General features: G+C 39.6%; 1 protein-coding gene across 3 annotated transcripts in view; it reads right to left on the bottom strand.

Moving 5' to 3' along the window:
- The window catches only part of Grm1 (glutamate metabotropic receptor 1), a 365,396-nt gene that overhangs the window by 85,603 nt on the left and 251,883 nt on the right, over positions 1–27,910 (bottom strand). For all 3 annotated transcript variants that reach the window (XM_036168760.1, XM_036168762.1, XM_036168761.1), the window contains one exon: positions 12,456–12,691. In XM_036168760.1, the coding sequence (XP_036024653.1) occupies positions 12,456–12,691 (236 nt within the window). The remainder of the gene's footprint in view (positions 1–12,455; positions 12,692–27,910) is intronic.

The following is a 27,910-nucleotide window of genomic DNA, read 5'->3' as shown; positions in this document are numbered from 1 at the left end:
GTACATTTTCCTTCACATATCTCTTCTATAGAGGGGTATAGGTCTCTCATGCCCCATGGGAAAAAAGATACCTTATTATGTTTTGTTTCTTCAATCATTGTAGGTGGAATATCTCCATACAAATAAGTTTGCTGTGTCAGGAGCCCCCTTTCACATGTTCTTCTGAGAAAATTAAAGAATACACTCTAGATTTTCTCAAAGCCTTTAAGCAAAGAAAATGTCAGTAGTAAAAACTTGAAAACTCAGTACAGTATTAGCTGATGATTGCTTGGTTTTACCATGACAGGGAAGCAAAAAGTATATTGTTGACAAATCCTTTTGATACTGGGAATTGATGACTCTCTCATCCTTAAACAATTAATATGAAGGAGCGCAATCAAGGAAAAAGGAAATTCCACTCAGTCTTTTGCAAAGAATTTCTAAATATGTTTCCATTCAGTGGTTCTGCTGGGTAAGTCTTTAGTTAAGTTCAAAACTCTGAAAGAAATACATGTAATCATGTATTACAAACACATAAAGCTCACTGTCTTTGGAATAAAGAACTATGGCACTAATGCCAGCAGTAGCTGGATAAGTTGCAGTATTTCTCATTAATAGTAGGTTCTCCTCCCATAAGGGAGACTGGCTGTACCTGTGCCATGATGGGCCTCGCATTGGTCGGTGAGGTTTTAATGGAAGTGACAGTTTTTTTTATCATAATTGGCCATGCTCTGTAGTGGTATTTGCTCTGCCCATGACCTTGAAGGAGGTGGTGTTTCTTGCCATCCTATGTGACCTCTTAAAAGGAAAGGGAGAGGGATCATGAGGCCCTTCTCCCTGGTTCCTGCTTCCTGGTGTGAGCAGACTGCCAGGTGGATTCACTCCTGGTCAGAACAGAGGATGACTTTAGCTGTCTACTCGGTTCTGTACTCATGAGTGCATTTCTTCAATTTATACCCTAATAAATTTCCCAGTAGTCCTTAAGCAGACACCCATGGATTCCCACTTTAATGCTCTCTTCTCCCCAGCACAATTATCAAGATTCCAGACAGATGCTTTCTATGTTTGGCATCCAGAACATAAAGGACACAGAAGATATTTTGTAGCCAACATACAGTAAATACACAGCATGAGTAAAACATATTACTTAGAATTCTAAGACATTAGGAGTCATTTATTATTGGAAGATATACTATATAAGCCTACTGGACTAATTCAGGATTTGGTCCTAAAGGTGGGAAGGATGCTGTAACTATGCAGCCAACCATGAAACATAAACTGTAGGACATGTAGGAACAAGTAGCTGATAAGCTGTAAGCCAGGTCTGAAAGGGCTCTAGTGTGCAATGATAAAACACTCTGCAACATTGTCACATGCTCCTACTTAACACCAGACACACTGTAAAAATGAGCTTGCATGTTTAGGCAAGGAATTAAGAATGCAGAGATGAAGAGGAAATTGATTCTTATTTCTATCTGGAAAAGATCACACCAAGAAGTGTTTGTGCTACCAACAAACAAACAAACAAAACAAAACAAAACAAAACAAAAACCCCCAAACAAAAAAGTCAATAAGCATTCAAATTTATAGCTAGGACTTTTTTTTTTTTTTGTTAAAGTCCAGGAAATAATTAATTTGGCATTTATAAATCTTTGATGTGAAGAAACTGGCTACGAATAAAATGAACCTGTGACATTCATTAGAAATTAGGCTCAGTGCAGCTAAAACTAAGTCTACAAAAGGAGTCAGATCTATAAGGAGTTTTAGGCATGACTATTGACATGTGTCATGGCTGATAAGCTAACTAAAAAGAAACTGCATAGTTTGACAGTTTCAGTAAAACTCTTAGGAACCTAAAATCTAACAATCTTCACTAAAAATGACAGTAGCTACTCAGGATTTAAAATTCTTCTGGGTTTCCCCACTTCCTGGGACCAGAAAGAAAAGGAAGATGTCCACACCAGAGGAACAGCCTCCAACATGTGAGCCTGGAGAGGATGATGGGGAATAAGGAACCTTCCTTTAATTAAATGCAGGGGGCATATGCCTTCACTTGCTAATATGGTTTAACTTTCAGAGACATACAACAAAAAAAGACTTTTAAAACCTTATTCCTAACTCTGTAGACCACACCCGCTCTCATCTACTGGCAACAGAGGCTCTCGTCTGCAGCTCCAGAGAAACTAAAAAGTAGCCTATAGGAAGGAACTGGAAGTGAAGTTCATATGAGTGGTAGAGTGTTTGCTTAAGGTGCATAAGGCCGTGGGTTGATACCCTAGCAACACAACAAACAAGCAGATGGTTTAGGAGATCTAATCCTTGCTCTGTCTAGACATCCTGTCTAGACATCTGGGATAAAATAAAAGTCCTTCAAAGATGTCACATCCTCATCGCTAAACAGGCAGAAAGATTCTATTACACAGTAAAAGGGACTTTAGAACAGCACAGTTAATCTGCTATTAAATGGGGTGACTGTCCTCTCAACAGTGGAAAGCCTTCCCTGTCCATAGTCGGAGAAAGGTGTGATTGAGGAAGAAACTCGGAGGAATACGATATTCTTCTTTTTTAATGTAAAACAGGGCTACGAGCCCAGCAATGCAGGTGGCCTCCAGAAAAGGCACAGCACCAGATTTTCATCTAGGTACTTCATTAGAGAATGTGTGTCCAATGACAGGTTTTTTGTTTTTTAGGCCAGTGAGATCCTTCTCAGGCTTCTAGCCCACAGACATTTAATGTAATAGGTCTGTGCTGTTTAAACAACTGTGTTTATAGTAGATGTTTTGTATTAATATTACAAAATAATTACCATCTCTACTAATTATCCAATGTGGACATAGAGCAGTGGTCTCAACCTTCCTGATGCTGTGACCCTTTAGTACAGTTCCTCATGTTGTGGTGATGCCCAACCATAAAATTTTCATTACTACTTCATAACTGTAATTTTGCTACTGTTATGAATTGTAACGTATACATCTATTTTCCAATGGTCATAGGCAACCCCTGTGAAAAGGTCATTCCACTGTGCACAGAGGTCGTGACCCCCTAGGTTGAGGACCACTGACATAGAGAAGCATGGTGTTCATCCATGACATACTGGTTGGGAATGCCCATACTTGTGTGTAGAACACGCCTACCAAAAAATGAACACAGCTCACAGAAGAGGCTGGCCTAGCCTCCAGAATGGTAAAGCCTTTATGAACTAACTCAGAGGCTGCAGACAGACCCAGAACACTAGTAAAGCATTCAACTCGGACAGTGCTAGAAGTGTCCAGGTTTTGAGTCATTTTAAAAGTGTTAAGTAGCTTTAGCAGAGATGAAGCTGAAGAACCAGGATGAGACTATGACATCTAATCTCTGCTCCTTTGACTCTAAATCTTCCACTTAGACTCCATATCCAAAAGGTTCCCCAGCCAATGTGTGTTTGAAATTCATGAGTCTGCTGGAGACATGTCCTACTCAAACCATAACAAGGCGAGTCTGAAGAGCAGTTCCTGGATATGTAGAACAATGCTTCTATACTTTCCTGTGATATAGAGGGAGAGACTACACCATAAGTCTTGTTGGCAGGCTGATTTCTCGGGACCACATCCCATTCCTTGGAGCAGAAAAGCAACCTGTGGTATCAGATGCACTATCAGAAAGTAACTCCTGGGGAATCTACCACTGTGGGATCTGTTTAGGGTAGGTCTCAATTTCACAGTATTCCATAAAGGATCCTGTTAGACTGCTATTTGGACTAAGAGTTTGCTTATAAGGTAGACATAAAGTATTCCCCTTAACAGCATCCTCTATGTAGCAAAAACAATGGAAGTGTGGTACTACCCAAGATGCAATTCAGAAGCGTCACTGGCTCTTGAGTACCCAGAAGCCACTTGTCTTCCCACTGAAAATCCTTCAAGGTTTTCTTTGCTCAATCATCTATCCCTATCACAAAGAGGAGGACCAAGGAGTGTGTGGAAAGAAATGAAACATATACCCACCATTCAATCCAACCTTTCCAGTCATTAATATTTTAAATCCTTTTTGCTTGTTATTATTCTGTCCATGTATGCAGGCATGCATGCCATGGTACAGGTATGGAGAACAGAGGACAACTCTGTAGAGTTGATTCTTTCCTTCCGCCTTGACATGGGTCCCAGAGATGGAACTCATAGCCAGAACCTTTACCCACTGAGCCACCCCTCAATCCCATAGCCTTTCTCCTCCTAAGAATTAATCCAAAGGAATGAAAGCATATGCCCGGGATCATACATGTGTGTTTACATACATTTTATGTAAAATAACCTGAAATTGCAAACATCTCTAAATTTTAATCACCAAGTAAATAGATACATGCACACAAAGGAACACCCAGAAAATATAGTAATTGCTAGTATACTCAAGGTAATAATGATTCCCAAAGTAGTTGTGTTGAGGAAAAGAAGGCAGCCAGGAAGGTTGATACAATGCACAATTATATTACCTTACTAAAATTAAAAATAAGATAAAAAACAACAAATGTACCAGGACCTAAATGCTCATACCCACCCTGAAAGAACTATTACCTCTTATTTACTTCTTACTTTTGTGGTGGTGGGGGGGATTGAACCCAGGGCCTGAAGTATGTTAGGCAAGAACTTCAGCACTGAGCTATGTCTTCAGCCACTTCCTATGATGTCTGAAATTAGGATTTTAGCTCATGTTAATTTACCCAGAGACAAAGACAGGTAGAAGATAATAAGCAACTCCCCTGGTGAGAATCATCACACCTGACTGTCTATGAGACAGCTGTCCCATGAGCAGCAGCCTGAGACTCTATATATATACTAGCCATATATCTTTAGAAGAACAGCCATGGCTTTTAAACATGAAACTCCTACAGCCTAAATCATTCAGAACACAGGCTAGACTAAATGAGATGGTATTCTAGTTTATAAATATGTAAATTGTTTATTAAGAAGAATATTGAGCAAGTTCACAAACACATTTATGGTTCTAACCAAGTTCTAGTAATAACTGTGATGTGTGGACTTAGCCTAACGTCTAGGTAACTGGCTATGGACATGTGAGAGTGTGCTCTAGTGTGCTCAAGAATACACAAGTGTAAATTAAAGTTCCTATAAAAGATAAAATAGGGTTCACTGACAATACATAATTGTTACCATTATACCTCAAGTCTGCATGGTCATGTACAATGAATGGAAGACTGGGATATAAATCATCAGTAAAGCTCTTGCCGAACAAGCATGTGACCCTGGGTTCTGTCCCCAGCCCTGCAAAAAAGTAATTGTGTGGTGCTTTGAATAAAAATGGCTCCCATAGGCCTATGGAGAGGGACACTATTAGGAGGTGTGGTCTTATTGGAGTAGGTATAGCCTTGTTGGAGGAAGTGTGTCACTAGGGGCCTGCTTTGAGGTCTCACATGCTCAAGCCATGCCCAGTATAGCATTCTCTTCCTGCTGCCTGCTGATCCAGATGTAGAACTCTCAGCTCCTTTTCAAGCACTTTGTCTGCCTGTGTGCTGCCATGGTTTCCTCCATAATGGTAATGGACTAAACCTCTAAAACTGTAAGCCAACCCCAAGGAAATGTTTTCCTTTAAGCGAGTTGTCATGGTCATGATGTCTCTTCATAGCAATAGAGACCCTAACTAAGACAAATAGACAAATAAATACAAATAACAGACAAAGAAGTAATCAACAAATAGGGTTTTAAAAAAACCCTTCTTATTCAAGCATCAACTTTTACGACTTTTGGGTTACAAAACACGTATATGTTTCTGTAAGTTCATCACTAACAAACGAAAGTCAAGTGCATGGAAAGGGGACATGTATGAGGAAGAGGGAGCACTGACAGGGCAGAGGAGTGATAGGATGGAATAAGAGTAATTAGAATGCATTGTCTGCATGTGTGAAATTGTGAAAGAATAAATTGTATTAAATAAAAGCTAATGTGGGATGAGGGGTAAATTAACATGGGATAACTTGAATAGGCCAAGAAGAACTTGCCTCATTGTTGTGGGACTAAGTTCCTCCCACATGTGGTTGCAACTCAATAGGAAGAGAAGTTTGGAAGGTTAGGGCGCTTGCCTTTGGACAAGTTTCCAGGCAATTAGTGGCCTGTCAACATCACTGTGTTTTAGGAAAGGATCTCTTGGAAAGAATTCTGTAGCCTGGATCCCCATAACCGAATTAGATCTCTGTAGCCATGTACAGTAATATTTAAAGTTCTCTGTTGTGACAGGACATGTCCCTGCCTAGGCGAAAGCCTGAGTTTGCTAAATTAGCAAAGCAGGAAGCAACACCTTACACATCCATGCACTGTTCTTGACTGTACTTGAATCTTGACACTATCTTGAAGAGGGGTTCTGCCATTCATAAACATGTTTGTTTGCACTTCATTCTGAGGTAAAGTTCAGAAAACATTTCCCTGTGCTCTGGGTTCAAGGGAAGGCAAAAGACTAACTTTTCTCTTAGAGTGAACCCACAAAATGTATTGATCTCTTCTATTGCAAAAACCCTAGAAATTCACCCTTTGCAATCTCTGTGTAATATTTCCATGATACATTCATGTAAATTTACGTTGCATTTCAGATTTAATCTCCATATTTCTATGAAGTAATATTATTGACAAGCAATATAAACTTTCACTTTCTGTATCATTCCTATGTATTTTGAGAGTCATGCATATCCAATGAGCTTCATAGTCCTATAATAAAAATGCAGGCATACTTATGAAAATTCACATTAGCATAAAGAAGAGGAATTGACCTATTAACCTTTCCAAATTGTCGATAGCTACATTTCTGTCATTCATTTTATACTGCTGGTGGTTTGTGTGTGTGTGTGTGTGTGTGTGTGATATTGCTGTTAGTTTCCATAGAAACCTTTATTAAGCATCATTTCAGATTTTGCTATGTAAATGGAGTTTACATGCATTAGATTGCTGATTTGAGGACTAAGGATACTGAGCCAAGGCTGAGTGATTTGGAAATCACTGAGACTAATTAAAAAGTGCTTTATGCAAAGTCCACATCACTGTTTAATTAGTTGACTACATCAGGGGATTCGGAAATGTGTTGGAAAAGTACAAACTGACATAGCCTAACTCCTAAAATTTTAATCATTGTGAGGACAGTGGAAAGAGTGGCATTATGCAAATCAATCATTCTCTTTTGGCAAGCAACTTAACTACTGGAGGGATTTGTATCATGTTTGCATTGGAATAGACTTTGTCTTTCCTAACAAGAATTATTGGACAGGTCCCTGGGATGCTTGTTGGTGGGGATATAGGGTAGAAAGCACCTGTACATGCCTCACTGACTCTACATTTCTGTTAGCTAATGGATGCCCTACCTTAACCTCTGAGTCTCAGGTCTGACAACTGTAACATGATAATAGTACCTACCTCGCACAGATGCTTAGAAAATTTAATGAGATCATTTGAGTTTCTTTGCAAGGAAATAATACAACTTGGAATTACTCTTGTCTCTTGCTCACCATAAGGGATTGGTTCCAGGACAATCCCCTTTTACAGACACCAAAACCTAAGAACAGTCAGGTCTTTTGCATAAGCTGGAATAAAACTGGAACATAAAAGAAACATATTTTCCTGCATGTCAATATCAAATCTCCAGATTAGCTATAATGTTTCAGACAGTGTACATTCTATGACAGAGTTGCATGGTTAAGGATAATGACAAGGCAGAAGTCTATACATAGTGTTGATGCTATGTTCCTAGAGGAGTTTCATTCCACATTTGGTTGAGTGTGCAAATGTGGAACCCACAGGTATGAGTTGACTGTACTTACACAAATGCAAAGTTCTAGTGCTAGTGTCAGATCAGACCAGAGAAAGACACGGATATTAACCATCTCACACTAACACAGTTCTTAAAGCTGGTAAGTTTAACATTACTACACCCAAAGATGTGAAAACCAGAGGGAAAAAAATATGCACTCAACCCCTAATCACCTATACACAGTGTTAAAAGACTTTTCATTGCTATAGAAGCTTTCATATTGTTTTCTGATTTTAAAAGCAAGGCAGTGAAAGGTGTGGTGGCACACACTACTAATCCCAGCACTCAGGAGGCTGAGGCAAGTGGATCTCTGTGAGTTCCAGGCCAGTTTGGTCTCCATAACTACATAGTGAATTCCAAGCCAGTAGGAGCTACACAGTATGACACTGTCTCAAAAAAGAAAATAAAAGGAAAGGAAATAAAAAGAAAAAGTGCCTGTCTTGCTTATTTTATGCAATTTATCTACCCACAATGAATTACTAATAAGTTTTTGGAGTATACTTTCAAGTCATATACTGTGGTGATACTTTATTTGTGTACCCCAATAAAGCTTATCTGACAATCAGAGGAAAAAGCCAGCCACTGCATTAAATATAGAAGTCAGGCAATGGTAGCACTTGCCTTTAATCCAAGCATTTGGGAGGCAGAGATCCATTCAGATCTCTGTGAGTTTAAGGCCACACTGAGAACAGAGCAAGGTGTGGTGGCACACGCCTTAAATTCCAGTACTAGCTAACTATAGAGGTCTGTAGGTCTGTACAGACAGACAGGAAGTGGGTGGAGAGAAGAAGTGAGATGCAGAACAGAAAGGCATATAGGTGTGGGTATACAGGAAGTAGGATGAGGATCTCCAAGTGGTAAAAATGTGGCTGGCTTCTTTCTGCTTTTCTGATCTCTGGGTTATAACCTCAATATCTGGTTCTGTTTTTTGGGTTTTTTTTTTTTTTAATTAAAAAGACCATTTAGCAATTCATCTTACAATATACTTGCTATGGTACTTACAACATTTTAAATGTGAATATTGCTTCTTCTCTTAAATTTATGAATTTCTTTTTGCCATTAAAACTTCAATGGCTATGTAACATTTTGTATATCGATAATATATAGTTTAATCATTTTTCATCCTCCCTATACATTGAAGTTCTAGACCATCAACCCATTAAGCAAAATGCTTTAATGGAGTAACAGGAAAATCTTTCTAACTCACTCTTTTCCAATTTAGAAATTTTTCTTGAGTTTTGTTTCCAGAAGTGGAATTGATTTCTCAGAAATTCACTCTGAAGACATGAGAAGCTCTTAGGCTTTTGAAAATAAAATGTTCCAAAAGTCAACTCCTACCAGCATGGCATGAGACAGACTTTCAGTGTTTTTCCATTTTGATTGCTTTGTGACAGTCACAGTGTGTGTGTGTAATTCAGTATCTCACATTCAGGAGGATTATACATCCTATGCTTTTGATATTGCAACTCGGCTTTATAGTCCCCATTTAATAGCTCTGTAATATTCTTTCCCATAAAAGCACTATAATTACTCAGCCATCCTTATCTTATTGTTGGACATTTAGGATGCTTCCAATTTTACTTATTAAAAAACAATGAATATGAGACAGAGGGTTATTCTTGGTTATTGCTGTTACTATCTTTAGATTGTTCCCTTATAATAGATTCTTAAACATGTAATTACTACCCTAAAAGCATAGTAGCTTGGGCTCTCTTAGAAACACGTATATAATTTTGTGGTAGAGCAGTGCATTAATTAAGTGCATAGGTTTACTGAACTCACTGTGTCCTTAGCCTCTTTTCAAATCTACTCCATTTATAGTTACAACTTTAGTTTTATTTTTTCTCCTTTAATTCTTATTCCTACCAATTGGAAGGAAATGGAAACGATGCTTTTTAATTTAGTGTATACTTGTATGTATCTGTTGTCCAATATATAATGAAATAATTTGGTGAAAATGCTCACCAATTCATGACTTGTATGATATTGTTGGCTAGTCCTGTGCTACAGTGTGGATGTCTCCTCAAAATACACGTTGGTATTTAATTGGAATTGACAGTATTAAGAAACTGAACCTTTAAAAACTAGGTCTTCAAGAGACGATATGAAGGGGGTTATTGCCTGTGTTGCAAAGGGAGGTTAATAAAAGGCTTTAAGGGTGTCCCCATTCTCTCTCTTCCAGCCTGCTTGTTCCTTACACCATGCACAGGATGATGTAGCCCTTCACTTATAGACACCCAGCCTCTAGAACTGTGAAAAAATGAACCTCCTTATTGGTAATTTGCATCCCTTGTAGTATTTTGTCACAGTAGCAAAATACAGAATAATGTATCTGGTAAGACAGCATAACAGGACTCCTGGCAAGCAGAGTTGTACCACAGTAGCTTGGAGACAGCCATTAGTTTTTAGACTGTACTCCTTTTTATGATGTTTGCTTTATTATTTGTTTTCCAGTTATGTAGACTTTCCATTTTAGATTTATTTATCCTGCAAGTGAGATCAGAGAAGACTAGCCCAACTCAGTTCCATCCACATTAATATGGTCTACAAGCCAAGACAGGTCCCAATTTATTTTCATTCGTTGTGTCCTAGGGTATAACTTTTCTTTTTCCCTTTGGAAGTTTGGCCCCAATGGCAGTTCACAATCCCAAAGGTCAACCAAGAAGCTGACTGTCAATCAGAGTGGAGGAAAATGCTACATCTGTTCACCCTTCCTCTGCATCTGCTCTTTGAAATAGACTGGCTTAGAACTCAGGCTAGACTTTTAGGAAGGGCTCACTCAGATCATAAAATTCTCCGGCCATGTGTTTCATCTATACACTGTAATTTTCTTAAGTGTTATTGTCACATGAAGATGAAACATTGACAATAACTTCACGCAATATTCACAGTATCCACCAGCTGCCTATTTCCTATCATTATTTTTGTTATCATTGACAATTTGTCCTGTTTCAAAAATTAATGTAATTGTTAAGATTCCATTTTGTTGTCTTAAAATTGTGTGTGTGTGTATGTGTGTGTGTGTGTGTGTGTGTGTGTGTGAGAGAGAGAGAGAGAGAGAGAGAGAGAGAGAGAGAGAGAGAGAGAGAGCTGGAGGTAAAAGTGGGCCCTTTGTAAGAGCAATATGCTCTCTTAACCACCGAGCCATCTCTCCAGCGCCCTAAGACTTATTTTTGTACTTAATGATGTGTGTCCATGTGAGTGTATGCACACACATGTGCTGGTCATTATGGTTGCAGAGCAAGTGTCTTTCTTAACTGCTGAGTGACCTGTCCAAGCCTCTATTTATTTGTTTGGTTTTTGTTTTTCTAGACAGGGTTTCACTGTGTAGCCCTGGTTTTCCTGGAACTCACATTGTAGACCAGGCTGGCCTCTTACCTGCCTCTGCCTCTCAGGTTCTGGGATTAAAAGTGTGCCCCATGACATGTCTGGTGACTTGTCTGATTTTTAAGTCTAGGTCTCATTACACAGCCTGGGATGCCTTCGAACACTCAACCCTCCTGCCTCAGCTTCCCGCATGCTGTAATTAGAGGCCTGAGACATCATGATAGGTTCCTTCACGACACCATTAATCAGCACTGTCAAATGTAGCAGCCACATGTGCCCTAACCATGTTTCAACTTAAATAACTAAAGATAAATGAAATTAATTTTTGGTTCCTCAACCTCACAAGCCATAGGTATGTGTCAACAGCCACATGTGGCTGGAGGCCACCTTAGTGGACAGCAGAGAGCCAGATTTTCATTACTGCAGAAAGTTCTAGTGACCAGCACTGTTCTATACTATGTTCTGTTTTACTGACTCCATTTGATTACCTTCCTGGTTATTTTAAAGTATTCACAAGTTAGAGTGTTGGACAACTTGTTGAATTTTCTGCCTGAAGAGGACAAGTACAAGACAATTCACTTTATTGCATGACACAAAGGTGTCAGCTTTCAGTCAGTTTTGCAGGTCTTGGTCAGGGACATCTACCTCCTCAAAGCAGAGTCATGCTTGCTAGTCTGTCAGCCAATCATTTTAGCTCATTCAGGATCAGCTCAGAAGTGAATCTCAGTCTCCATCTTCCTATCAATGTGATAGCCTTGTCCCCTAGTAATAACATCATTTGTGGGGTCCACCAAGGCCCTGAACACCTAGGAAAGACATGCTACCCTTCCTACTGGCTTAAGCAAGCAATGTACCAGCAGCAGCTGTCCACCTGGAAGCCACCATCTGGTGCACAGGTGAGACTGCTCTTTCTTGGCACCTGTATCCACCAACATCATGTTGGTTGTGTGGACTAGGATGATGCTACCCGTTCCTCTGCTAAACTGTATATTAAAGCAGTCACAGAGGAAAGGACCAAAACAACATTGCTTTTATGTTTCTGTGGCTACCATCACCTAAGTGTGCAAAAACACCTTTTCCTTCTAGTTCAAATACTGGATGTCTGACTGCTCTGTTGGCTTGTCATCTACTTGTACTGTCTCTTTTTGTCACTAGCCCCATCAGAGACTAGTCTTCCTAACATATAGGAACATAAATCTATAGTTGGAGGGGACTATATACATTTACTTTATGTAAGCTACTTTATAAGCTAAGCTTTCATTATTTCCCACTTTGAATCTCCAGCCTTGGTGCAATTTATTCACATTCACAGCCTGTAATGGAACTAGAGAAGACGACCCACACTGAGCTGTTCCTTTGCCAACAGTTACCTGTGCAGATTTTTTTAAAGTTGGGGTTTTCCAGAAGGTGTCCAGGTAGACGACACTGGAAGCGATGCTGCCAGAACTCAGGGAACCAGGGATTCCTTGTGTTGGTGTCTAGCCTCAGCTTCAGGAAGTAGTCATCAAAGGACCTGACCTCTGGAGACTGCAGCTTGATTGTGATTCCTCCGTTGGCTTCCACCTCATAGCCTTCAATGACTTCGTCTCTGTCTGCCCATCCGTCACTAAAAGAATTCAGGGATTGGGGTGAGGAGAGAAGAAGACAATGTCTCACAAATGAGCTTGGAAACATCTACAAACAAAGCAATCCAGAGAAGTTAAAGCCCTCTTTGAGCACCATCGCTACCCGCCGATGGTTTCCCTTTACTAGAAAGGAGAAAGTTGTGGAAATGAAAGCTCCTACTTGTGTATTTGCATGGGGGAAGTGATGGTAACAATGATGACAGTGTCAGTGATGACAGCCAAGGTTCACTGAGCCTCCCTTAGTCAGAAGATTCTGTCAATCCCTTTCACAGAACGGAGATAAAACATTTTCAGAAATTACCTGTTCTGCTGGGTCCAGGCAATCAGGTTCCCGTGTCTAGTTCTCACAATGGTAAACAATAAAATCACCTTGGAATTACTGTCCACATCAGAAACAGTAAAGGCCAGGTGCTCAGATTCTTCATTAAAAGCACATAACATGTGAGGGGAACCCTGCTGGTGGTCATGACAGTGAACAGGACTGTGAGGAGATGAGAATGAAAACTCAGTTCAGGTTGACTTTGTCAACCAGGATCGAGACTTCAGGGAGTCTGGTGCCAGGTGGTTTACTCCCAACAAATTTAGACAGTACAATTTGGAAAACAGTTTCCTGGTGTAAAACAATCCCTGATGCACAAGAAGTGTACTTACATAGAAACTTAACTCAAGCACATGTCATTTCTTCCAAGAAGATGGGTTCTAGTGATAGACTACCTGTACTAGATTAAGGACCTAAGGAAGGGTCTGGCCTGGTTTTGGCCATACAGATAGCATAGAGGTCATTGGGGGCTATTAGCCACCTCCACTCGTGGCAATGGGGGCTTGTGGTAGGACCTCTGGCTTTACAGATAATGTAAGGGTTGTTTAGATTATTAAGCATCTCTAATCCTGGTTGTGGGAACTTGGTGGAACCCTTGGCTAAAAGGGTCATTTAGATTACCAGCTACTTCTAGTCTTGGTTGTAGGAGTTTGATATGGCTTGACTCAGCAGATAAAACAGATCATGGGGTTATTAATCACCTCCAATTCCAAGATTTCTACATGGAAGAACAGGTACACCTTCCCCATTAGAAAGATAAAACTATGTTCTTAACATTCTTAGTCTCTGTGGAGGTCTGTGGGTACAAGTACTTTCTTGCTCTGCTCCCAACAAATGTGGTTTCAACATTATATTCAAATCATTTTAAGAGTTATATGCTATGAAGTAATATATTAATTTAGCAGTGTTTGCTCCTAGGATATTTTTCTCATTTGGCTCTCATAGAAGTGACCAAATTATTTTCCCAGTACTACCCCCAAATAATAGCATTTATGGAAAAACCATCTCACTCCCAAATATAAAAGAATCCTCCCATTCACTAAGTGGATGTCACTGACATTTTATCTAGAGGGTTGAGTTTTTAAAATGTGCTCATCTTCTCGTGCATTCACACATTCCGTAAGGGATGTAGTACCAATTAAATTCAAGTGTACATGTGACCTGAGAGGTATCAAGAGCTGAGCACACAAAAAAAGCTTGCTTTATTCAAAATTATTACATGTGAAAAAAACACTGAACTCGGCTGTACTGAACTAAAAGAAAACAGGTTTTTAACTGCCAAGGGAAATACTGGAAAAATACTACAGGACAACATAGAGAGGTTGGTCTGGGTGACCGGGCCATCCATGATTTTTTATTGTCACTTATATAAATTAGCCTCATAACTTCTCACAGAAACTGGGAGGCAAAGTTCAGCATACATTTCAAAGGGATGGCTCCCAGACCCAATAAGAAAGATATACTAAGATTATAAAAACTGGCAAGCAGTTGGGAGATTTCCATCTCAAAGGGGTGACAAAATAATTTACAATTATAGGTTTGCCAGAGTCAATGCCCCCAGGAAGCTTAGTAGAACTAAAGGGCATGGTAAGACCACCTTGGCCAGAAAGTAGATTTATCCCTAGACACACAGACATATGGCACAGCCACCTGAAGTTAGTGGAACATAATGTTATAGGTTATTCTACAGAAAATGTCTTGTTTGCTTTTCACAGAGCAGAGAACTCACCCCTTGTTACCTGAAAAATGTGTTCCTTCCTTAGGTGAGCTAATTGGTTCAGTTCCTCTCTAGAGACCTGCAGTGAACCACCATGCACTAAATTTTCAACAGGTCCAGAGAGATAAAGACTAGGACAGAAAATGTGTTCCTGAATTTAAGGGACTTTGAGGCACAGCATAGACTAACCAGACCAGAGCATGTGGGAATACCTCCAACCCCGCTAAATGAGTTACTTCACAGCCCTGGATACATTCCTTTCCTTTGTCTGCATTTCACATCACAGTCACCAGGATGCTTAGCTACAACTTTAACTGAGAATAAAACACATTATTTCCTGCCTACCTTAGGATCACCAATATCTGTTGTGTATTAAAAGGTAATTTAAATACAAAAAGTTTTGTTGTTGTTGTTGTTGTTTCGAGACAGGGTTTCTCTGTGTAGCTTTGAGCCTTTCCTGGAACTCACTTGGTAGACCAGGCTGTCCTTGAACTCATAGAGGTCCACCTGGCTCTGCCTCCTGAGTGCTGGGATTAAAGGTGTGTGCCACCACTGCCTAGCCACAAAAAGGTTTTTAAATATAAAATCAGATATCTAACAAGAATTACAAATCCTATGAGGTTAAAGAAGAGGTCAATATCACCATGAGGGAGAGCTTAGAAGTTAAACACAGTTCTGTTTTTGTTTTTGTTTTGTGTGTATGTGTGTGTGTGTGTGTGTGTGTGTGTGTGTGTATTTGAGTGTGTATGAGTGCATGTGTAAGAGGGTGTGTATGTATGTAAGTGTGTCTATGTGTATGAGTGTGTCTCTGTGTACACATTGAGTGTGTGTGTGTGTGTGTGTGTGTGTGTGTGTGTGTGTGTGTTTTGAGACTTCTGTAAGAAGGTGATGTCTGACCTAAGGAGGAGGCAGTATTAGTCAGGTCAAGAGTAGGGAGAGGTTGTATTGGTTTCTGGTAGAGACAGTCTTCAGTACAGCTGGAGTAAAAGTGTGGCATAAACTGACATGGGCACAAAAGTTCCAGGCCAAGGACCAGGGGACAGGCTAAGGTATTGTTGGCCTGTTACTCAGAAGGTCCCTCTTCCTTCCTCCAGCAGGTTATGCGGCCAGAGGACAGTATCCCTGATGGATTGTTCTGCTCACCATCACTGAATATGGAAGGTAGTCAAATTGGTTTAAGAGATTGACTTGTTCACCTTCCCTTTTGATCAATCTGCTAAGAAAGGCATAACCTTTAGATACATATTTAATTCATTATCTGCTGGAAAGAAATGCAAATCATGATGAAAAGCAATAGGGATATATTTAAATTCATACATTAAAATATATTCAGTTACATCTTAACTACATTGACAACAGCTGGAGATTTGAACCGTAGTTCATGTCATGTTCAAAAGTGGAGCAAATCAAAACAAGTTAGATTTTCAAGGACTTCTGCCTATACTTAATATTCTAAATCAAAACGACTTGCAACTTAAAGAAAAGAATTACTTTTGTATGTAGAGGTTAGTCTAGATGTGTTAGTTTTCAAAATTAAATATCATGAGAGGTTTATTTAGCTTACAGTCTATTTAAGAAATGTATAATGTTCTAATTTTACATAGCATTTGAATGAAAATTGTACATCTGATTTGCTTTTTCCCTCTCTCCCTCCCCCATCTCCAGCCTTTCCCCTCTCTCCATCTTCCCCTGCCTTTCAATCCCTCCCTATTTTCTTTCTTTCATTATGTTCTTTTTTTTTTTTTTGTAAAATAGAATATAATGTGTTAATCCATTATATTAAGAAGAATTTTGACCTCCATATCTTAGGAATTCTCTGTGAACATAGAGCAGTTTGCAGTGTAGATAGTTGGAGCCCTACATCCTTTGATCATATTTGAACGTTTCCACCCCCACTAAGATGGCACCCCTTCCCCTTCCAAAAGTTATAGCTGGTGTTAAATTCAATAAAGGCTATAAAATAAAGGGAAAAAAAGAATGCGGCAGCAAAACCATTCAGGCAGGATTACTGGGTGAATATTTATTTAAGCAGTGTGTGTAGTTGAATATTATACGTAAGCTTAAATCTGTTACCAGTGATGCACAGGGAACTTTAGTTGTCCTTGGCCTTTTTTTTTTTTTTTTTTTCAAGCAAGGTATCATTAAGCAGCCTTGGCTGACCTAGAACTTACTATATAGAATAGTCTGGCCTTGAACTCGAGAGTCTCTGCCATTGCCACAATTCCCAGGGGGAGGGGAATTGCTGTGGATATCGCTCTGTGTAAATAAAGTTCTGATTGGCCAGTGGCCAGGCAGGAAGTATAGGCGGGACAAGAGAGAAGAGAATTCTGGGAACAGGAAGGCAGAGGGGGAGACACTGCCAGCCACCGCCATGAGAAGCAACATGTAAAGACACTGGTAAGCCACAAGCCATGTACCAAAGTATAGACTAACAGAAATGGGTTAATTTAAGATAGAAGAAGTAGATAACAAGAAGCCTGCCACAGCAATACAGTTTGTAAGCAATATAAGTTTCTATGTGTTTACTTGTTTGGGTCTGAGCGACTGTGGGACTGGCAGGTAAGAGAGATTTGTCCTGACTGGGCCAGGCAGGAAAACTCTAACTACAGGGAATATACATACATACATACATACATACATACATATATATATATATATATATATATATATATATATATATATATGGAATTTAAATAAAATAATCTACTTAGAAACATTGGTAAGGTAACTCTTCATTTTTATACTTTAAATTACTTTATCTGTATGTCCCTTGCCAAGTACACTTAGAGAGGACATTAAAGATCATTTTCCTATTTAACTGTGTTAGGAATTTGGGTGAAGACATTTTATTTTTGGTGGGTTTTCTATGAAGTATGTTTTAACAGGGAGCCAGCAGCATGCCTTGTAGTGTGCACTGTCCTTGACCTGAGGTGACTTCCAACACCTGGTCACCCCTCATGGGTTGGGAATGCATCCAGCCTGCTGGGAGGTGACTCCACCTCTGACATTGCTGGACACTGAAAGGCACATTTACCGCCTCTGGCAGCTTCTACTGTATCATCTGCTTCCCAGTTGTGAGTTCTTTTCCCTGCCTGGAACCTGGAAACAAAGCTGCACATTGTGGAGGAACAGAGAAATTGTCTAACAGAAAACTCCATACCTTAAGGATTTCTCAAAAAAAAAAAAAAAGAAAGAAAGAAAGAAAGAAAAAAAGAACACCCAGTTCTTATCCTGCTTCAGTTATTTTGTGTGTATTTTAGTGTGTGCCTAACTGTTCGTATGTGTATGTGTGTGTGTACCTGTGTGTGTGTGTGTGTGTGTGTGTGTGTGTGTGTTTGCATGTGAGCACTGGAAATTGACATGAAGAGCCTTCCCCAACTGTTCCCTAGCTTCTTCTTGCAGTGTGGTCTGTCATGGAAGCCGGGACTTTGGCTAGGCTGGCTGGCTTGTGAAGTTCAGGGAACCCCCAATCTTCACTTCCTCAGAGCTGGGGCTCCAGGCATCCGCTCGTGCACCTGGCTCTTTCTACATTTGTGCTGGGGATCAAACTCAGGTCCTCATGCTGACTTGGCAAGCACTTGGCTGGCTGAGTCATCGCCCCAGGCCTCTGCTCTCAATGCTTTCACTCAGCAGTTCTTCAAAGAGCTGTCCTCTCCTCGCCAAACCATTTTCCACTTCCTTATAAAATTTCATGTTTAAAACTTGAATAATTGTAAGATTTATGCTACCAAACAAATTCTGACTCTTTTTTTGGATGTTATTGAAAACTTTATTAATTCAAAAGAATTGGAGAACTCAATCATTCTAGCATTAATTCTTAGTTGCACATTTAATATATAGTTCAACCATTTCTCAAACGTTAATAAGTTGGCTTTTGACATGCATGTTTGATAATAACTAGTGACAACTGTATGTATATTATAAACAAAGACAATATTGACTATCAAGAATATTATATGGAAAAGGGGAAATGCCCATCACCATTTTTTTTTTACTTTTGTTTTCTACCTTAGTTTTTTTTTTTTTATTTGTGTTTTAATTTTACACATCAGCCATGGGTTCCCCCGTCCTCACCTCTCCTGCCCCCCCCTTCCCCTATCCCTTCCCCTCCATTCCCATCTCCTCCAGGGACAAGACTCCCCTTGGGGATTCATTTAAACCTGGTGGATTCAGTACAGGCAGGTCCAGTCCTCTCCTTCCAGGCTGAGCAAAGTGTCCCTGTGTAAGCCCAAGTTTCCAAACAGCCAGCTCATGCACTAAGGACAGGTCCTGGTCCCACAGACTGGGTGGCTCCCAAACAGTTCAAGCCACTCAATTGGCTCACTTATCCAGAGGGTCTGATCCAGCTGGGGGCTCCACAGCCTTTGGTTAATAATTCATGTGCTTCCATTCATTTGGCTATTTGTCCCTGTGCTTTTTCCAATCTTGGTCTCAACAATTCACACTCTTACAGTCCATCCTCTTTCTCCACAAGTGGACTCCTGGAGCTCCACCTGGGGCCTGGCTGAGGATCTCTGCATCCACTTCCATCAGTTATTCGATGAGAGTTCCAGCACGACTGTTAGGGTGTTTGGTCATCTGATCACCAGACTAGGTCAGATCAGGCTTTCTCTCGACCATTGCCAGCAATCTACAGAGGATGTATCATTGTGGATTTAAGTGGACCTCTCCAGCACTCTGCCTATTTCCTGTTCTCATGTGGTCTTCATTTATCATGGACTGTTATTCCTTGTTCTCCCTTTCTGTTCTTGATTGCTCAACATCCCTAATTATCTGGGAAATGCAAATCAAAATGACTCTGAGATACCACCTCAAACCTGTCAGAATGGCTAAGATCAAAAACACAGAAGAGAGCTTATGCTGGAGAGGATGTAGAGCAAGGGGAGCTCTCCTCCACTGCTGGTGGGAATGCAAGCTTGTAAAGCCAATTTGGAAATCAATATGGCACTTCCTTAGAAAATTGGGAATCCATCTCCCACAAGACCCAGCTGTAGCACTCTTGGGCATATACCCAAGGAATGCTCAATCATACCACAAGGGCATTTGCCCAGCTATGTTCATTTCAGCATTGTTTGTAATAGCCAGAACCTGGAAACAACCTGGATGCCCTTCAACTGAAGGATGGATAAAGAAAATATGGTACATATACACAATGGAGTACTACTCAGCCGAGAAAAACAATGACATCATGAGGTTTGCAGGCAAATGGATGGATCTAGAGAAAAATCATCCTGAGTGAGGTAACCCAGACTCAGAAGGACAAACATGGTATGTACTCACTCATAGGAGGATACTAGATGTACAACAAAGAAGACTAGACTGCTATACAACTCCAGTGAGGCTACCTAGAAAACGGGACCCTAGGAAAGACCCAGGGATCACCCAATGACAGAGAAATGGATGAGATCTACATGAACAACCTGGATGACAGTGGGAGTAGTGAAGGGTAAGGTTTGAGGGAAAGAAAGCTTAGGGGAGCAAGAGATCCCAGCTGAATCAAGAACAGAAAGGGAGAACAAGGAATAACAGACCATGATAAATTTTGACTTTAATAACAGGAAAATGTTGTTTCTTCAAACTCCATTAGTGACTTCACTAAGCTTCATAGATACTATTTTTGCAAGAAATGGATAGTAAACAGTGGAAATTATAAAATATATTAATGTCCCTTAAATATGTAAATATTTTAGAAAACATTTTTATTTTATTAGTTTAAATTTGATGGTATACCAATTTTTCTTTAAAGTGTTATGAATTCAAAGAACTCTATTTTGTAATCATTTATTTTTATTTTATTTTCATTGTTGTTTTGCCTGTATGCATGTCTGTGTGAGGATGTCAGAAGCCCTGGAACTGGAGTTATGGACAGGTGTGAGCTGCCATGTAAATGCTGGGAGTTAAACCTGGCACCAACTGTTTTGTTTTTGGGGGTAGTGTTTCTCTGTGTAGCCCTGACTGTCCTGTAACTCATTCTGTAGACCAGGCTGGCCTTGAGCTCAGAGATCCACCTGTCTCTGCCTCCCAAGTACTGGGATTAAAGGTGTGAGCCACCACCCAGCTGCTGTGCCTTTTTTGCACCCATCATTTAGATTGATGCAAATCACTTGAGTTTTATCAAAATAAATATTCATTCACTCATCAAGCCAAAAAGAATGAGATAAGACCTACATTATTTTTTGCATTTACTACTTAGAAGTCTCCAGACTATGACACAAGAAAATCAGATGAGGATGATCTCAGTCCAGTGGATTTGTTAAGATGAGCCATAAGCCTGGCAAACCAATTTGGTCAGATATCCCAACACAAAGCACTGGCGAGCAGAGCTACCTGGAGAGCAGTCTGGAATACATCTCCCTCCAGACTGTGCTGTAACTGAATGTTAGAAGTTCTAAAGGTAAGAAAATAACCAACCAAAAGACTTTGAAGGACTGGACAGCACAGAATCCAGGGCTAGGAACACTAAGTGTTCTCCGTTCCCAGTGTAGAAAACTCCAAATTTCTGTGGGGTTGGTTGAAGTGTTAAGGAAGGTCTTTTCTCAATTCCGAGGATGACTTGCTCCTGAATCCAGTCCTTTCTAGCAGAGCCTAAGGAACAAGATACTCTAACCTTCATCTAGAGCTACCCTAAGAAACAGAGAAGTACCAGTGCTCCAAGACATACAATATATGGGCTCAAATAAAAACTATCAGACTCTTCACTCCATGTGCAGGATGATAGGAAAAGAAATATTAAAGTGATATTTCTACAGAATTACTACATGGCAATAGAGATAGATCAGCACATTGCAGAGTCACACAACAGAATAACAATGGGTGTGTTTTAGATTGAGGAAACCTCTGAGTTCTCCAGAGACCACTGTGAAGAGACATCACCAGACTTTTTGGATTCCTAAGTATGAGCAGTGGATTCCCATAATACAAGATGGGTTGGGGGGCATCTCAGAATATGGCTTTTAATTTATTTATTTTTATTGTGAGGCACTTGGGATGTCACTCTGAGTTGTGTAGCAATGAGATGATCCTGACCTTGTAATGATACAGAAATAGTCTTCTATGTGTAATAATAGTCTCAGCCTCAGCTGACAATGTCACTTGTGAAAGAAGCGTGTGAATACACATGAAGGGAGGGATAAGGGGGCAGCATGGACAACAACCAGCCAGGATTTCGAAGATGAAAGTAAGGGGAATGAGCTATGGCTGAGTAGTTTTCCAGGGCCACTATTTAATGCTCTGAGATAGCAATGAGGCTGTCAGAATCTTTCAGTTTCTGTGCAAAACAGAGTTATTTTCCTAACTTGAACAAAAGGTCAAAGCACACCAATTTCTGGGCTTCTGAAAGCAAATCCAGTGGTTTAGTAACTTCATTAATGAATTTCCCCCAACAGACACAGTGCAGCTTACCCTAACTTCTCATTTCTGGGTCTTACTATTAGAAGGAATAAAATGCCCATACTAGTTTGGGGTTAATAGCTATATGTCTTGTTAATTCATTCTAAAAGTCTAAATAATTCCTGATTTTTTTCATTCAAAGTAAAGTATTTTTTTAATTATTGAAGTTTCTTATAAACTGGTCAAAAAATTCATATGTTATTCTCAAAATAATAACCTAGAAATAACAAATTAAATTTAATCAAGAACCAGTAAGTGATCCTTGGAGGCTAGAAATAGCAAGAAATAAAAACCAAATGCTGAATGAGCAAATGGAACAGCAGCCCAAAGAAACTCAGTCTCTGTGTTGAAGATCCAGAGGATGGAAAATGAGGTCTAGCATCCATTTGTTCATGGCAAAGAGGTTCCATGAACCATGGCCGTCATGGAGCTAAAGCTGATGCTCCAGCATAAAGCTGGGAGTTTTGAACACCTGCCAAAATCAATAGAACTGGAATGGACATGATACCCACCGGCCTTTGGAAGCTTAAGTCAGTGCTGGAGTAGAATCGAAAGCACAGGGACTCGTAAAGCACATGGTGATGCATGAATCTAAAACAGAGCCTCTGGTCGCTGTAGGTCAGGGCTGTAGGCCTTCCTGAAGCCCACAAGTTACAAGTTTTTTTCCCCTGAGCTATTGACAGGTGGTGGAAACTTGAAGAGATGAAATGAGATGGGGGTTTTAAATTCCTGGAAGGGTGTCATGAGGACTAGAACCATTCTCTCTCCTCCTTTTCCTCCCCTCCTCTCCTCTCTACCCTTTGCTCTTGCTTCCTCTTCCTCTCTGTCTTTTCCCAGCTCTCATCATGAGACGCTACCAAAGACCCAAGCAAGGGAGCCAGTCAGTTATGGACTGAAGCCTCTAAGAATTCAAGCCAGTGCTTCTTGTTTTGTTTTTTTTTGTTGTTGTTGTTTTTGTTTTGTTTTTTGGTTTTTCTTCATGTGTTATCTCAAGTATTTGTTATGTGATGGAAGCTGACTCATACAATGATACAAAAGCCATAATCAAAGAAATCATAAAGTCTCCTGTAAGATTACTGACAATCCCTAGAACCCACATAAAAAGTCTTTGCAGGCCAATGTTAACAAATGGCTTCAAAATCTTAGGAAATCTGAATGTTTACTAGATAAATGGCGCAGATGGGAGAGTGTGCAGATATTCTAAGTTCAGTTAGGGAGTCACTTTTTCTTTTCTTCTCATTTTTCTTTACTAAGAAATTTTCCCTAGCAAGCGCAAGGCCCGGGGTTCAGTCCTCAGCTAAAAAAAAAAAAAAAAAGACATTTCTACTCACTCCACATGCTATCCACATCCCCCAAACCGAGGTCTCCCATGGGGAATCAGCAGAGCCCAGCACACTGAGCATAGGCAGGTCCAAGTCCCTTCCCACTGCACCAAGGCTGTGCAAGGTGTCACACCACAGGCGCCGGGTTCCAGAAGCCTGTCCATAGACCAGGGACAGATCCTGATCCCCCTGCCTGGGTGTCCCCCAAACAGTTCCAGCCAAACTAACTCCAGTTAGGGAGTCACTTTTAATGGTCTATTCTACAACATGGAAAGTGGACTTATTCTCAATGTATTGTATTTTTTAAAATATGCAAAGAGGGGATAGAGAGATGGCTCAGCAGTCGAAAGAACTCTTGCAGAAGACCTGAGTTCTGTTCCAAGCACTTACAGCAGATGGCTTACAATCACTTGTAACTCTAGTTTCAGGGGGTTTGGTGTCTTCTGATCTTTGCGTGTTTCTGTAAGCACATGGCACACTTAAACCCACACAAGCACACAGGCACACAGGCACCCTCACAGGCACAAACACACACACACACACACACACACACACACACACACACACACACACAAATCTTTTTAAAAATTGTTCAGAGCCCTCACACAAAATAGTATCTAAGACGGCAGATGTGTCCATTAAACATTTAATCAGTCACTATGTATGTATATCATAATATCACACTGTACTCCCAAATATATGCAATGATTGTTTGTCAATTAAAACCTACTGAGATGAGTGTACTGTCATACATGAATTCATACACGTGTGCATGCAGGTGTGGACTTACACTAACACACACATACACACACACACACACACACACACACACACACACACATACACATACACAACCCAGAGCAGTAAACTAATAATAATCACACAAGGATTAAATATTGGTTTAAAAAATGGTACTAATGTTGTTCATAGCCTATCTTACACCATGATGAATTCCGAGAATATAGTGATATGAAAGACTTAAAAATAATCAAAGATCCTTCTGTCAAAAAACCGGCAGGAACAAACCACACGTTCTTCAAAACGTCATCAACTGCTAAGGAGTCAAATGGAAAGTAGAGGAAGCATCTGAAAAGGCCAAATGTAGCGGGGAATGCAGCACAGAGCAAAAGCAAAGCCTTGAATTTGATTCTCAGCAAAAAACACATCAAAAAAACAAATCAAAAAACACAATAACCAAGAAGGGAGGAGAAGAGAACAAGCAACACAGTGACATGAAATTCCAAGTCTTTCAAGGAATTACACCTTAATACATTGGGTTAAAACAGTGTTCTCTGTGGATTTACAAAGAAATTCTCATAGCCACAGTTTGTGTGTAATAGAGTCATCTAACATGCCAACATACCAAACATATAAAGCGACAAAGGAGTCACCAAACAAATGCCAAAGTGATGTGGGGAAGGGTACATTCACATAAAAACCAGTTTGTTTGCAGCTAGATGTTATTATCAAGACCAAGAGGAGTCAGTACATCTGGAAGATGCAATAATTTGAAATTTATATACCAAATCACACAGCCTCAAGACAGAAAACAAGCTCATGAAAATCATTATCTCATTCCCTTCTTGTAGTACATCATACTTGAATTAATTATTAGACTGAATGGGTAGAACTAGAAATAAAATACTATATAATAAGTAAAAACACATTCTGTGGCTCTAAGGAGGATGTCTATTGCCAGAAATGTTTATATTGGAAAAAGAGGAAAGCTAAAAAAAAATGAAGTAAATATAAAACTTAAAAAGCTAGTGTCGGCCATGGTGTGTCCATACCTGGAAGACTGAGACTTGAGGATCACAAGTTTGAGAGAAGCTAAGGCTACATAGTGAGACCCTATGACCCTATCCCCCTCCAAGAGGAGAGACAGAGAGAGAGTCGGCCAAGCTAAAAATATATTGCTTCTTAGAAAACACTAAAATTATGAAATCCACAGTCCTCTGAGGTTGCTCGTACAGATGAAAAAGAAAGCACAAATGTGCAGCACTTAGAATAAAATTAAAATATAAATTAGGATACGAATGAAATTCAAAATAAAATTAGAAATACTATGAAAATTTTACTATGATACCAATTTAACCCTAAACAGACAAAGACAATTTCCTAGAAAACCTTTAATTAACAAACCCAACTCAAGACAGAGTATAAAATCTGAATAATCATATGCCTAATTACAATGAACACAGTAGCCTACAATACACTCATTAAAAACTACTGGATTTCCAGATGTGTTTCCAAGGGTCCAAAGGACAGAAAATCACTATCTTCTACAATCATATGCAGGGATTTTTAAAGTGAATATTCTCTGATGCATTTTATGAAGGCTAAGCCATAGAAAAATCCCAAAACTCATTCCAATATATTTCATGGGCTATTTGCAAACATGAATATTATAAAAATCAAATTCCAGAAGACATTGGAAGATCACACCACAAGAGGGACATCATAACTATATTGAAGTAACTAAGTGAGGGAGTTGGTTTTCACTGATGACTGGTTGGCCTCATCAGAAAACTATTAAAAAGTTGAGTCCTCAGACTAAGGTTACTAATTTACCTGAAGCACCATACCCTTTCACCCTTTTTATTAGATAAATCATAATGATATTTTGATTAAGGTAACATTCACATAATGAAGAACAACCATTTTAAATGGATTACTTTGGCAGCATTGAGAAGAGCCAGTGTGTTGGTAATTGCCACCTCTGTCTACATCCAAAATATTTTCATTATAAAAATAGAAATATTCATGCCCATTAAGCAGGAATTCCCTAGTCCCCTCCCTATTCCAGTCCTTATCCTAGTATATTAAAATATTTGATTTTAAAATTTGTTTATTTGAGTAGTTGGCTTAAATTTTTAAAAAACATCATTGAATGTTTTGACTTAAGATTAGGATTTTCAACAAGTTCTAAAATAGCACTAAATATACTTCTGCTATTCTGTAGTATATGTTTGCACAAAGCAGTGTTCTCTGCATAGATGATTATGAAATAAAAATGTTGGTGAACTCTGAAAAATACTGTTGAAGCCCTACATCATGTGGGGTCAAATATTCAGCCAGGATTAATTTTTTTATGTGACAATGAATAAATTAGTATGTAAATGTGCATTTGTCTTTAATTAATGATAGTATTATATGTATAGCACACCAGTTGGTAAATTATTAAAGGTTTGATGTCTATACTTACTTTGTAGAGCTATATACCAAGGGTCATGTAAAAATTTTTATGTGAAAGGGCTCAAACAGAGACCTAGAATGAGAAGAGGAAATCAATAAAATGATTCCTAATGATATTCTGCTCTGCTCATGGATCAGTGCCTAGCCCAATCGTCATCAGAGAGGCAGTTTGCCAGCAGCTAATGGGAACATCTCTTCAGAGACTCACAACTAAACATTAGGCAGAGAGAGAATCCAAATTGGAGTCCTTCATAGGGCCCCTTCCCTTGGAGCTCAGGGAACCCCATGGAAAAGGGGGAGGAAGAACTGTAAGAGCCAGAGGGGCCCAGGACACCAGGAGAACACGGCCCACAGAATCAATTATGTCCATGGGCCCACAGAGACTGAAGTGGTAATCAGAGCCTACAGGGGTCTGGGCTAGGTCCTCTGCATCGACATTATGGTTGTGTAGCTTGGTGTTCTTATGGGACGCCTAACAGTGGGAGTGGAGATGTTTTTGACTCTTTTGTCTGCTCTTGGGACCCTTTTCCTCCTACTGGGTTGCCTTATCCAGCCTTGATATGGGGGTTGGTACCTAGTCATATTGTGTCTTACTACATTGTGTTTGGTTCATATCCCTGGGAGGCCTGCTCTTTTCTGAAGGGAAATGGAGGGGGAGTGGAGCTGGGGGGGGGGGTGGACTGAGAGGTGTGGAAGGAGGGGAAACTGTAGTCGAGATATATTGTATGGGAGAACAGAGAGAGACTGGAGAAAGAGGATGGTTTTCATATGTATATATGAAGAAGAAAAAAATGATCAAAGATTAAGAAGTCTTGATATCAAGCACAACCAGCATATATCAAACACAGTATCAGAGTTGAGCTGTAATTAATGCAAAAGTTCATCAAAAACAAGAGATAAATACATGACATTATAGTCATATAAATGAATACTATAAACAAATGAGAAAAACTGTTCTATTGAAAGTAACAAAGAATTTCATACAACAAGGCTGATTGAAAATAGATGCTAAACAAAATATAATATTTAAGTCACACAGTTACAGGTGACATCTCTCTAGTTTAAAAAATCAGAATCATAGTTTTGTTTTTGAAACATGGTATCTACGGAGAGACTTGTGGGCCCTGAGTGACAGTCAATTTCTTTACCTGGATAGGAGTTACATGAGCATTTCCACTTAATTAGAATTCTCTGAGCATAGCACATTTTGTGCCCTTTCCTGCCTAAATGTTATACCTGAAATATTTATATGTTACAT

The sequence above is a fragment of the Onychomys torridus genome, chromosome 19 (genome assembly GCF_903995425.1).
Source record: "Onychomys torridus chromosome 19, mOncTor1.1, whole genome shotgun sequence".
Classification (NCBI taxonomy): domain Eukaryota; kingdom Metazoa; phylum Chordata; class Mammalia; order Rodentia; family Cricetidae; genus Onychomys; species Onychomys torridus.
Note: the sequence above shows the minus strand (reverse complement) of the source record. Positions and strands in the feature narration are given on the sequence as shown.